General features: G+C 41.7%; 2 protein-coding genes across 2 annotated transcripts; both read left to right on the forward strand.

The window, feature by feature from the left end:
• The first annotated feature begins 2,824 nt into the window (after positions 1 to 2,824).
• Positions 2,825 to 4,808, forward strand: LOC144665093 (uncharacterized). Its single transcript, XM_078526269.1, has one exon. The coding sequence runs from the start codon at positions 2,825 to 2,827 to the stop codon at positions 4,796 to 4,798; it is 1,974 nt and encodes a 657-aa protein (XP_078382395.1). The 3' UTR covers positions 4,799 to 4,808.
• Positions 4,809 to 4,896: 88 nt separating this feature from the next.
• Positions 4,897 to 8,323, forward strand: LOC144665094 (uncharacterized). Its single transcript, XM_078526270.1, has 2 exons — positions 4,897 to 6,806; positions 6,895 to 8,323. Exons 1-2 carry the CDS (start codon positions 4,897 to 4,899, stop codon positions 8,321 to 8,323), a joined length of 3,339 nt encoding a protein of 1,112 aa, XP_078382396.1.
• The last annotated feature ends 4,236 nt before the right edge of the window (positions 8,324 to 12,559 follow it).

The raw sequence follows: 12,559 nt of genomic DNA on the forward strand, positions 1-12,559 counted from the left end.
CTTTCATAGTGTGGCAGCGTTAGTGAGCCGATTTGCTCAGTAATCTAAAAACTAGCGATTAATGGGTAGTTTTGTTGCTTCACACGGAAGTTCAATAAGTACCGAGGTGGAAGCGTTGTTAACTTTGTGTTAACGTTTTAGCTTTCAGTTTTTGCCAATGTTCAAGTTTTATTTTTTTTAGGTTAGTTCGCATAAAAGTTATGTTTTAAGCTTTTGCAACATTGTAGCCGGTACTGGAAACTTAGTGTGTGGTTATCAATAAAAAAAGTTATCCATATTCATTTTTTCTTTTTTTAGATATATCGAATGATTTATGTTGCGAAATATTTTAATTAAGTTATCAGTATACCTCAATTTCACTCCAAAATGCGCTTTCGGTTGAAACCGGTTTCTTTTATGAATTGTCAAAGTCGTGGAAAATCGATCCTGTGAAAACCATCACCGAGACGAAGAACTGGTCAAGTTTGATAGTGATAAAGTTCGCGGTGGTGTATACTGTGCAATCCAGTGAACAGGGTCGCCCACTACCTCTCGGAACAAGTTAATTCATTGGTCCTTAAAACAATAGATAAAAGGTGACAACAATGCCGCTAGCCCTGAATAACAATAGAGGTAGTGTTTACAGCGGGCGAATGAAAATAGAGCTTCCAGAGAGGTAGTGTCTTACTGCAGTGAACAAGGTTTCACAGTCAGGTTTGATCGATCCGCGAGTCGTTTGCAGCCGATTGTACGAGTTTCACAATTTTCGTAGCATTAAATTCTTGCCGAATCAAAAAATTATCTTTCCTGTGAGCGTTGTTGTTTTGATCCAGAGTATAAGATCATGTTTACAATAAATGAACTGTCCTCATTTCGCAATGCACTTTGCATTTGTCTAAGTTTGTTAACTGGCACTTACTGAACGGTTCGCCCACCGAAATGAATCCAAGAGAGTCTTGGGGCGCTTTCCATTCAACCAAAAAATCCGGAAATTCCGGGTTGGGAAGCAAATAGTACAGACATTTCCCGGAATAAAATTCGGGAATTTTAGGACAACCTCCTTACGTTCCGGAAAATCGGAATAACCGGAAAATTCCGTTCCATTCGTCAATTCCGTCCTGCTTGGGCCCAGCTTCTCCGAGCCGGACTTCTCATAGTCGAGATGGCTTCTCAGTGCTCGGCGTGTTTTTTTCTTACCAAAAGCTTTCAGCCCTTACTGGAACACGAATGATTGCTCGTTCAGATCCGTTACTTAGTGGTATCCTTCCTGTGGGCACGACCTGGCAAGTAAACAGCTCGCATGTTTTTATCGTCCTTCGAATGTGGCTCTTGAACTCTTCAGGAAAAATAACTACGCTGGTATCGTATACTCAAAGTGCTCGTCGACTCGATTTAAATTCCTTCGCATGTAAGCTGCACTGAAAAAATATCATCGTCCTTGCTTAAATATCGTCCGTTTTAACTTCAGAGTCGTCGAACACCTCCAAAACAGCAAAAAGAGGCAACGAGTTCGCCATTTGTTTTGCTTTGTCAATGCAGACAACCAGAAAATACTGTTCCATTCGCCACTCGGAATACCTGGAATTTCAATCCTGAATTCAGTGGTCGAATGAAAAGCGCCCTTAGATTACGGATTCTTTGTAATTTTGTTCTCCCCACCTACCCACCCACCTGCGAACCGCATCAAGGGGGCAGGCCTTCGTTTACTTTCCCCCATTACCGCGGCTTGGCTTTTTCTGGGAAAAAATAAAGTCATTATTTCTTGATTTGCTTATATTCACTGGTGTCCTTTGTATTGGTGTTGATCAATCACAAAGAATTATACAAAATATGTAGAAAACGTTAACTCAAATTAGCTCAATCTTAATTCAAGCTCGACTAAACTCACCTCAACTCATAACTCAGTAAATATCCCATTCTAAACATGGCAGACAAAGCTTGAGACCGTCGAGGCGTTGAATTACAGTCGTTATTCCTGAGTGACTTTGAGTTTCGAGCCAACACCTCCCCTTCATAGTTTTCACAACAGCACTTCGAACTTCGAAGTTTTTGTATTCATTACACTTTTTTGCGAAGAAGTTCGTCCGCGGTCCGGCCTAGAAAAACTAGAAATGTCCCGAGGTTGCGTTCTGCTGATAGCTGCAATGGCGTCCCTTTACGGTCTAGCGAGTGAATATACACTTTTAAGTTCAATTAGCAAGCTCTCGTGCTGTTTCGCTTGTAAAATACAAATCAAAGGCACGTTGAAGTTTCTTTCAAAGGACCCTCTTGATAGTTTTCTGAGTTCTCTATAATAAATTGTCGAGTATGTTGTTCTGTGTAACGTGGCCTTGGCAAGGGGCGGGAAGTTTTGAATGAGCACGTTTGCTCATACGCATTCATTCGATGTCGATTCCTCGAATTATTATATACAGTCTTTCTGAATAGCCAGTGCAAAACGTTTTAGAAATCGACGTAACTAGACACATATATATAAGCGCTGAAGTCAGTAAATATCTACTGGAAAGGCCATCCAGTTATCCGCTTGGAATTTCTTTAGTGGAATGCTTTCTCGAATCTTCATTACCATGTGAGAAATGTCATAACGGCCTCACTTCCATGTTGAGTGTTAGCGAGTGTAAAAACCAGTTTGACAAGTTTCGAGATGTTTTAGTTAGCACGAGGTCGAGTGAACATGGTGGAACATGTAGTCAAGTCGAGATGTTGAGTTACTAAATTCAGTTTTATTACAAAATACGAGTCAACGATTATTACATGGCGCCCAACGTGGGGCGGTGAAGCCGAGCGACAATCAAACGAGTGAGCAACAGCCGAGAAGACGAGAAACTTCAACAACGAGTGAGCAATGGCCGAGGATTTAGAGCGATTGAAAGCGATTAGAGGAGCACATCGAGGAGTTACGACAAAGTTAACACAACAAGCCGATAGAATCTTTGAAAAGGAGTCTTTGACAAGCGATGATTACGAGCGTCTCTTTGTGATAAATCAACAACTGGAAACGAAATTGTCCACACTAAACGAGTACGATCAGAAAATCCTGACGGTGTGTGACGTGGCGAATATCGAGAATGAAATCGAAGAATCTCAACGCGCGGTGGAAAAGATCATGGAATCTAAACGAAAAATCGATTTGAAGTTAAAGCGAAGGTCAAACGTGACAAGTGGCCAAAATCACGAAAGCAACACGTCGACAAGTCAAGAACCGAAAGCGAAAGCAAGGTTACCGAAGCTGTCATTACCGAAATTCCGTGGAGATGTAACGAAATGGAGCACGTTCTGGGATAGTTTTCAATCAGCGATTCACGACAACCGAGAAATATCGAAAGTGGACAAATTTAACTATCTGAATTCAGTATTGGAGGGAGCAGCAGCAAGAGCCATCACTGGATTAACTTTGACTGCGTCAAACTACGACAACGCCGTGGAAATATTGCAAGATCGCTTCGGTAAACCGCAGCAAATTATTTCAGCTCATATGGACGAGCTCATCAAACTACAGCCAAGCCACAACGATCGTCCAGCGTCGCTCAGATATGTTTACGATCAGATCAGTGTTCATGTGCGTGGTTTGGCTTCGCTTGGAATTTCTTCAGAGCAATACGGAAGTTTGTTGATACCAGTGGTCATGTCGAAGCTGCCCAGCGAAATTCGATTACAAGTCGCACGCAACACGACCGATGAAATTTGGAAGATTGAAGAATTGCTCCAAACGATCAAGAAAGAAGTTGAAGCTAGAGAAACAAGCGAACATGTGAAAACAGGCGAAAGCCCGCGAAAATCTCCCTTTGTGAAACCGTCAATTCCATCCGCGAACTCCCTGGTCGCAAACAAAGTCAGCGATATTACTGTGAAGTGTGTTTACTGTAAAGAAATTCATTTTTCTGCGTCCTGTGTAAAAGTTCAAGACCCGAGTCAGCGTAAAGAGATCCTCCTGAAAGAACGCCGATGTTTAAACTGCCTGTGGCCTGGCCATGTGGCGAGCGTTTGCCAAAATCCGAAGGTTTGCCGCCATTGCGGAGAACGACATCATCAATCGATCTGCCCAACCTTGTCAAAACATCGTAGCGAGGAAAAGCCAACCACCAAACCATCCGCAGGAGAATTCAGCAACACTACCACGACAAACACGGTTAGAGATAAAGGAACAGTTCTTTTACAAACGGCAAGGGCCACGGCCTTCAATGAAGGGAACTCAAAGTCAACAGAAGTTCGCATATTATTTGACAATGGCAGTCAGCGTTCGTACGTAACAAGCAATTTGATGTCAAAATTGAATTTGAAGCCTGTCAAAACCGAAACCCTGCATTTGAATACCTTTGGTGGAAACACGTTCCGAAAGCAGAGTTGTGATGTGGTTAAACTCCGACTGAAAGGACACGACGGCGAAGAAGTCGAAATAAGCGCCCTTTGTTATCCAACTATTTGCTCGCCATTACCTTCGAAGGTCAAAGTGAACTATCCTCATTTGGAGGGTCTACAATTAGCAGACAAGTTGGACGACAACTGTGGATCGATTGATGTTTTAATTGGATCGGACTATTATTGGGAAATAGTCGGTGGTGAAACTGTGCGAGGAGATTATGGCCCAACAGCAATTTCGAGCAGATTTGTATGGCTTTTGTCTGGACCGTTGCGTGACTCCGTGACATCGGATACTGTTTCATCTAACTTAGTTATTTCAGGAGATTGCCCTTTCGCTCCGCATGAAAACGATGAATTGATAAACAACCTCGAAAGATTCTGGAAAACCGAGTCTATTGGAATTCAAGAAGCAAAAGAAGATGTTTCCCAATCGACGGAAGAATTTGTCAGTGTCTGAAGCACAATGGTGAGAGATATGAAATCGACCTTCCCTGGAAGAATGACTGTTTACCAATTCCTGACAATTACAATCTCTGCTACAACCGCCTGAAATCGATGCATCACAAGTTGAACAAAACGCCAGAAATTTTGAGAGAATATGATGGCATCATTCAAGAACAACTCGCATCAGGAATTATTGAAAAGGTTCCCAATCCAGAAGTTGAAACAAGGAACAGTGAAGATACGCATTATTTGCCTCACCATGCTGTGATTCGCCAGAATCGAGAAACCACAAAACTCCGGATTGTTTATGATGGCTCTGCAAAATCGCCAGGTCAAGAACATTCCCTCAATGATTGCTTGCCTACTGGTCCGAATTACATCCCACAACTGGTTGATGTGCTGGCTAGATTTCGATGGAATCCAATTGCAATTTCTGCGGACATTGAGAAAGCATTTTTGATGATCAGCATTCAAGAAAGCCACCGAGATATGCTTCGCTTCCTATGGCTGAAAGACCCATTTGTCTGCAATTCAGAAGTTGTTCAACTGCGATTTTGCCGACTTGTGTTTGGGTTGAGGCCATCGCCATCCATCTTAGGTGCTACCCTTACACATCATTTAGATTCTTACAAGGAACGCTATCCCGAAGTGGTTGAATTGATTAAGAATTCGCTTTACGTCGATGACTTACTGGCTGGTGCTGGTAATGTGCAAGAAGGATTTAAAATGTATCAGCAATCGAAGGAACTGATGGCGAAAGGAGGTTTTAACTTGCGCAAATGGAATTCAAACTCTTCTAGTTTGCTTCAGCTCATCGACAACAAAGAAAAAGCCATGGTGCAACCGAAAACCGAGGAAGTAAATCAGCCGATTGAAGAAGAAGACGAATCGTTTACAAAGTCCACTATTGGTCCAAACCAAGTATCTGACAAGCTAGTTAAGACTCTCGGAGTCTGCTGGGACACCGAATCAGACGAAATGTCCTTTGACTTTAAGGAACTGATCGAGTATGCGAACACCCTACAAGTCACTAAGAGATCTCTGCTTAAGTTATCAGCCAAAGTGTTTGATCCTCTAGGACTTTTGAGCCCTTTCACCATTACAATGAAATGCGAGTTCCAGTCCCTTTGTTTGGAGAAGTTTGATTGGGATGTCGAGTTACAAGGGAATCGTCAAAAGCTGTGGAAGAACTTTGTGTCTAGCCTGACACAACTGAACAATGTGCGTGTACCTCGTTGTTACTTTAATTCAAGTATGTCGCCAACTGACATTCAGATTCATGCCTTTAGTGACGCGTCGAAGAAAGCCTATGCGGCTGCGGTCTATTTGCGTTCCGAGTACGAAGATGGTCATGTTGAAGTCAAATTACTTTCATCCAAGACACGAGTGGCACCCATCAAACAGCAAACCATACCAAGACTGGAACTACTTGGTGCAACCATCTCAGCAAGACTTGTCAGCAACCTGTTGAAGTCGCTGCCGTGTGAAATCAAACCTACCTTTTGGGTGGATTCAACAACTGTCCTTTACTGGATAAAGCAAGAGAAACCATGGAAACAATATGTACAAAACCGTGTTCAAGAAATTCGCCAGAGTGTACCCGAAGCTTCATGGAATTACTGTCCAGGTCTCCTTAATCCAGCCGATTTGCCTTCGCGCGGCTTATCTGGAGAGGAACTTGTGGAGAGCTCGCTCTGGTGGAATGGACCCGAATTTTTGAAGAATCCAGACAGCGATTGGCCGAAGTCACCAGAAATGAAAGCAGGCAACGAAGAAGCTATGATTGAACTAGTCAAATGTCCTCCGAATGTAACTCATTCTCTGTTAAACGCTCAAGAACCTTCAACCCCAATTAACTTCACTGCCGTTATCGACCCGAAGAAATACAGCTCATTGACGAAATTGCTTCGCATTTCAGCCTATGTCTTGCGGTTTATCAACAAGTTGAAGTCGAATTTGTCAGACTGTGCTGGCAAACCCTCAAAGGAGCTGAGTGCCTCTGAGATTAACGAAGCCGAAGTGTACTGGATTAAGTCAATCCAAGCAAGCAATTTTGAAGCCGAGATTAATTTTTTTGACAAAGAATTCGCAATTGACGCCATTACCAAGAGTAAAGCAATTTGGATTGTACAAAGATGACAAGGGCATATTGAGATGCAAAGGAAGACTAGACAATGCAGATATCCCAACCACAAGCAAGAATCCCATATTGTTGCCTTCCAAGAATGACTTTGTAAGCTTATTGATAAAGGATGTTCATGCAAAAGTCAAGCACAATGGAGTCAGGGACACACTTACGACTCTGCGAGAAAAGTACTGGGTCTTGCGTGGTCGAGAAGCAACAAAGAGAATTGTGAAAGAATGTGTCATTTGCCGAAAGTTCGAAGGCGTGCCATTTAAACCTCAGTCTACCCCAGACTTGCCTGATATGCGCGTGGCAGACGCCCCTCCATTTACATATACGGGTGTAGACTTTGCCGGACCTCTGTACGTCACAAGTCCAATGCAACAATCAAGTGAGAAGATTTCAGAGAAAGTTTACATTTGCCTATTCACGTGTGCGACAACTCGCGCCGTTCATTTAGAACTCACACCTGATCTGGGCGTGAACTCATTTCTACAAGCATTTCGTCGATTTTCAAAAAGGCGTGGACTACCCTCAACACTGATATCCGACAACGCCAAAACGTTTAAAGCTGCCTCCAAAGAGATCCAGAAAATCGTCAAATCACAAGAAGTTCAACGCTATCTCTCCAATGAACGAGTAACATGGCAATTTATCATAGAGAAGGCCCCATGGTGGGGAGGATTCTGGGAGAGACTCATCCAAAGCGTGAAGAGATGCATCAAGAAGACAGTGGGGAGAACCTCTTTAGACTACCATGAACTGGACACATTAGTGGTGGAAGTTGAAAGTATCATCAATTCACGACCTCTCACTTACATTTATGATGACGAGGAGTCTATTTCACACCCTCTGACACCGTCCCATTTGATCAATGGTCGCAAGATCAGTGCAATGCCAAACGACGAGCACTTTGAAATAATGAGCACCCACAATACTCTAACCAGAAGACAACGACATCACAGGCAGTTGCTACAACAGTTCTCAAAGCAGTGGAGACGAGAGTATCTGTTAAGTTTACGAGAGAACTCTACAGCTAAGTCTGTCAATGGTAACCGCGACACCATAACTGTCGGCGACGTTGTTATTCTCAAGAATGACTCTACTTCCAGAGCATTTTGGAAACTGGGTAAAGTGGAGCAGTTAATCCCAGGAAAAGATGGAAAGGTCAGAGCAGCTATTGTCAAGGTGTTGAGCAGTAACGGAAAAACTCAACTTCTGAAGAGAGTGATTCAGCACTTGATCCCTATTGAAGTACGAGCAGAATCAAGCAACAATCAAGTACCGCCAACGCCGAGTACACAATTACCAGGACCGCAACCAGAAGTTAACAGCAGTTCAGGCAACCAGCGGCCACGGCGGAATGCCGCAATTCGAGGAGAACTGTTGAGAAGAGAACTTTTGAACACTTAAGTTTGACTTTAGTTTTTGTTTGACCCCTACAGTGGTCAAGGTGGGGAGTGTCATAACGGCCTCACTTCCATGGTGAGTGTTAGCGAGTGTAAAAACCAGTTTGACAAGTTTCGAGATGTTTTAGTTAGCACGAGGTCGAGTGAACCTGGTGGAACATGTAGTCAAGTCGAGATGTTGAGTTATTAAATTCAGTTTTATTACAAAATACGAGTCAACGATTATTACAGAAATACAACACGTGCTGTTATCGGAGAGCTATTAAATAGATTTAGCCAAGGCTAAAAGCGAAGCTCCCCGCGAATTATTTACTTAGCCCTTTTCGTAAATCCGAATTTACTGACCGATAAGAGGGGAAAATATAGCCCTTGAACCCGCCATCCAATGGAATCCATCGATTGGTCAGCGGTTAAATTCAAAAAAAATATTTCGACCTCGAAGAGCTCTATATGTAAGTAGTAATGGGCTCCTAATGTAAGCCCGCAATATGGTCATGTGACACTGGTCAGCGGAAACCTTGTTTTGACAGTTGTCAATTGACCATGACATGGATGTCTATTATCAAAGATGTAAGCTGACGTTAACCATAACCTAGCCATTATCAACCATAACCTTAAATCTATTTCTGGAGTATGGCCGCCATGTTGGGGCAACTTCGTTGCACGCGCCTGCGAGCATGCCGCTAGCCATGATGACCATGAAAAACCAAAAGCTTGGGTCTGTTAATTTTCTTTGGGTATGTGGCTCTGCTCTGCGGCCCTTCGGGCTGCTGGAAGCTCCGCTAAAAATGTTGCTTTCGGTACGGGAACACGCCAGCTATGATTTTCGGAAAGGTTTAACAACAGGTTGCATATTATGAGGTTTTGTTACCAAATAGTTTCTGCCTTTTGGATAGATTTTTCGTTTGGTGATCAAAAGAAGTGCGTTGTAGTGCCAAAGCTTAAACTTTGTAATGAAGGGCTACGTTTAATACATAATAAGCGTGAAAGAAAATGGCGTTTTTATCAACTTTGCTTCGAATTTGAACACGGCATATCCCACCGTCGCCTAAAAATAACCCTTACTCATTGCAAGTCTCAACAACAAGTTTACATTTTTTTTTTGGGGGGGGGGGGGGGGGCGAGGATGGCGCAGTGATGAGAGCGCTCGTTTCCCGACAATGTGGGATCGATTCCCGGACCGTTGTCATATGTGGGTTGAGTTTAATTTGTTGTTGGTTCTCGTCCTTGCTCCGAGGGTTTTTCTCCGGGTTTCTACGGTTTTCCTCCCTCCAAAAACACCAACACTTCTAAATTCCAATTCGATCGGAATCCGAGGGCCACAGGTTTGTCAGTTGCAAGACTGTTACGTGCAACCCTCGATAAACAAAGTTGATTTATTTATTTTACTTAAGGCTTCCCATTCCTAATAAGCTCTTATCTTGTTTGCGTGCTTTATAGTGTTGTGTTTGCGAGTCCATTTAACATAAACCATCCCGATCAAATATTTGTTCGGACAGCTTTGGAGCGAACGTGATCAGACAAATTGCGCACTACTTTGAAAAGGCTCCCCATTTTAATGAAGTTCTCTTATTGATTGTTTGCGTGTTTGAGTTTTGCGAGTCCATTTAAGATAAACCTTCCGGATGACATATTTGCTCGGAGAACTTTTAGCTTGGAGCAAACGTGACCAGAAAAAAATAGCTTGTTTTTAATTCCTGTAGAAACTTTTGTTAGGTCTTGCCTTACTTAACTTTAATAAGCTTTTTCTTCAGGAAACTTTCTTATTATAATATGTACTTAAACAGCGATTCTCAACATCAAAAACTGAAGAACAGTCCTATTAAAGTACTCGTCTATCCCCGCTAAAAACAGTTCATAGTTTTGCTTCAATAGATCATTCACAACTTATAAGCTGATTAGATCAGTTGTGTCACGGATTTACAAAAAAACAAAACAAAGAACGTCATTGTAAAGGGACACTAACACCTTTTCGCTTTGTAAATTGTACAAGTCTGCACGACGCGACTCTTTTATTAACGATTTCGTATCATAAAGCACGTTTTCACACCACTGGGCGAAGAGTTACTTTTTCTTCGCTGCTTCGATAGACTGACTATCAAAGATAACTGTTTTAACATTGTCATCCGACTTGTTTTCACAGTTGTTTCACAGTATCATTAACTTTTTAAAGGCATTTAGTTATAAAGAAAATCGTGTAGAACTGCCAACCACACACAACTGTTTGCTTTCACAGTTGTTACGTGGTAAAATAAATTTTTTAAGAGCTTTTAGATCATAAGGATAATGGTGGGAGATTGAAAATCAAACAAACATGTCTCAAGGTCGTGATTTGTTTTCACGACATGCACGTTCGCGAGAGAATGTGAAAGTTTTTTCTTGAATTCAGAATTACAATCACTTTTTCTTATAAGCCCTATGTTTGCTTCAAATATACCGCGCGAACTTTCTATGGATAACGTATAAGATATATAGTCTTCTATTTTACTTCGTCGGAAATACCTTAAACCAACCCATTGTTCTCATTTAAATTCATTACTGTTTGTTATTCCTATGAAAGTCACAACCACAAGTTTACTTTTTTTAAAGGCTTCCCATTTTAAAGAAGTTCTCTTCTTGTTTGCGTGTTTCGTGTCTGCGTTCCATTTAAATCAAAGCATCCCGATCAAATATTTGCTTGGTGGGCTCTTAGCTTGGTGCAAACGTGATCACACAAATTGAGCTTGGTTTTGTTTCCCGCAGAATATATTGTTAGGTTTTGCCTCACTTCAATTTAATATGCTAGGATACTTTCTCCAAATTAGAAAAGAACTAAGTTTGTAAATTAACGGCGATTTTCAACATGAAAAAGAGCAGTCCTAAGTTCTCGTCTATCCCCGCTAAAAACAGTTCTTAATTTTCCCTTCACAAATTATTTACAACAGATACGCGGTTGTGGATTTGCAAAAATAATCGCTTTTAATGAGAATGCTGCTGGAAATTGTTAAACCAGGACGGACATCATTGTAACGTGACGCTGAAATCTTATAAAGGCGCGTTTACACGACAGAAAAATTTGGGTACGGACCCGTCAGAAAATTGGTCCGAACCTCATCACTTTTGTAGAGAAACAGTCAAATCAAAACGGGGCCATAGGCGCCTATAGCCTCGTTTTAATTTGACTGTTTCTTTACAAAAGATGTAAGGTCCGGACAGATTTTTTGAGAAGTCCGTTCCCAATTTTCTCTGCCGTGTAAACGCGCCTTTAGTTTTCGATTTGTAAATTGTGCAAGTCCGCACGGCGCGTCTTTTTTAAACCATTTCGTATCATAAAGAACGTTTTCGCACCATTGGGCGAAGAGTTTATTTTTCTTCGCTGTATGGAAAGACTGACTTTCAATGATAACTGTTTTAACATTGTCACCCGACCGTTTTTTTCACATTTGTTTCATGGTATCATAATTTTTTTAAAAAAGCTTTTAGTTATAAGGATAACCGTGTAGGACGGCCAATCCAACAAGTTTTTAAAAGCGTTTACCCTCGACCGTTTTTTCACAGTTGTCTCGTTGTATTATTAACTTTTAAAAAGCTTTTAGATTGAGACTGTCTATCAAAAGAAACAAATACACGGTCGTTGTTTGTCTCCACGGCATGCACGGTCGCGAGAGCATATGAACGCTTTTTAGGTTGTAGCTATCCCCGACATCTGCTTGAAAAAATGTACAAAAGGATGGGAACAAATAAAAGATCGTAACAATTTTAACCACTTTGATGTTATTGAACATCTATTTAATATAAAATATACTGAAAACGTTAACTCAAACTACAGTAAACTCAATATTTACTCAAGCAACTAACTCAACTTAACTCATAACTCGGTAAATATCCCATACCAAACATGGTAAACGAAACATGAGACTCTTGAGGCGTTTAATTCCAGTCGTCATTTCTGAGTGACTTGAGACGACGCCTTCCCTTCATATTTACTAGAATTAACCCAGTGACGATTCAATCTTCGAGGCTCGTGTATTCATTACACTTTAAGTTGCGAAGAAACTCCTCTGCGTTTCGCCCGAGAAGAACTAGAGATGTCCCGAGGATGCGTTCTGTTGATAGCCGCAATGGCGTCCCTTTGCGGTCTAGCGAGTCAGTTTATCTTCTTAAATTTGAATAGCGATCTCTCCTGATGTTCCGCTTGTTTATTTCAAACGTGGAGTGAAGTTTCTTTGAAAGGGGAACCCTTGATTGACTGTGTTCCAAG

Source organism: Oculina patagonica, chromosome 9 (genome assembly GCF_052425735.1).
Source record: "Oculina patagonica isolate OP01 chromosome 9, crgOcupat, whole genome shotgun sequence".
Lineage (NCBI taxonomy): Eukaryota > Metazoa > Cnidaria > Anthozoa > Scleractinia > Oculinidae > Oculina > Oculina patagonica.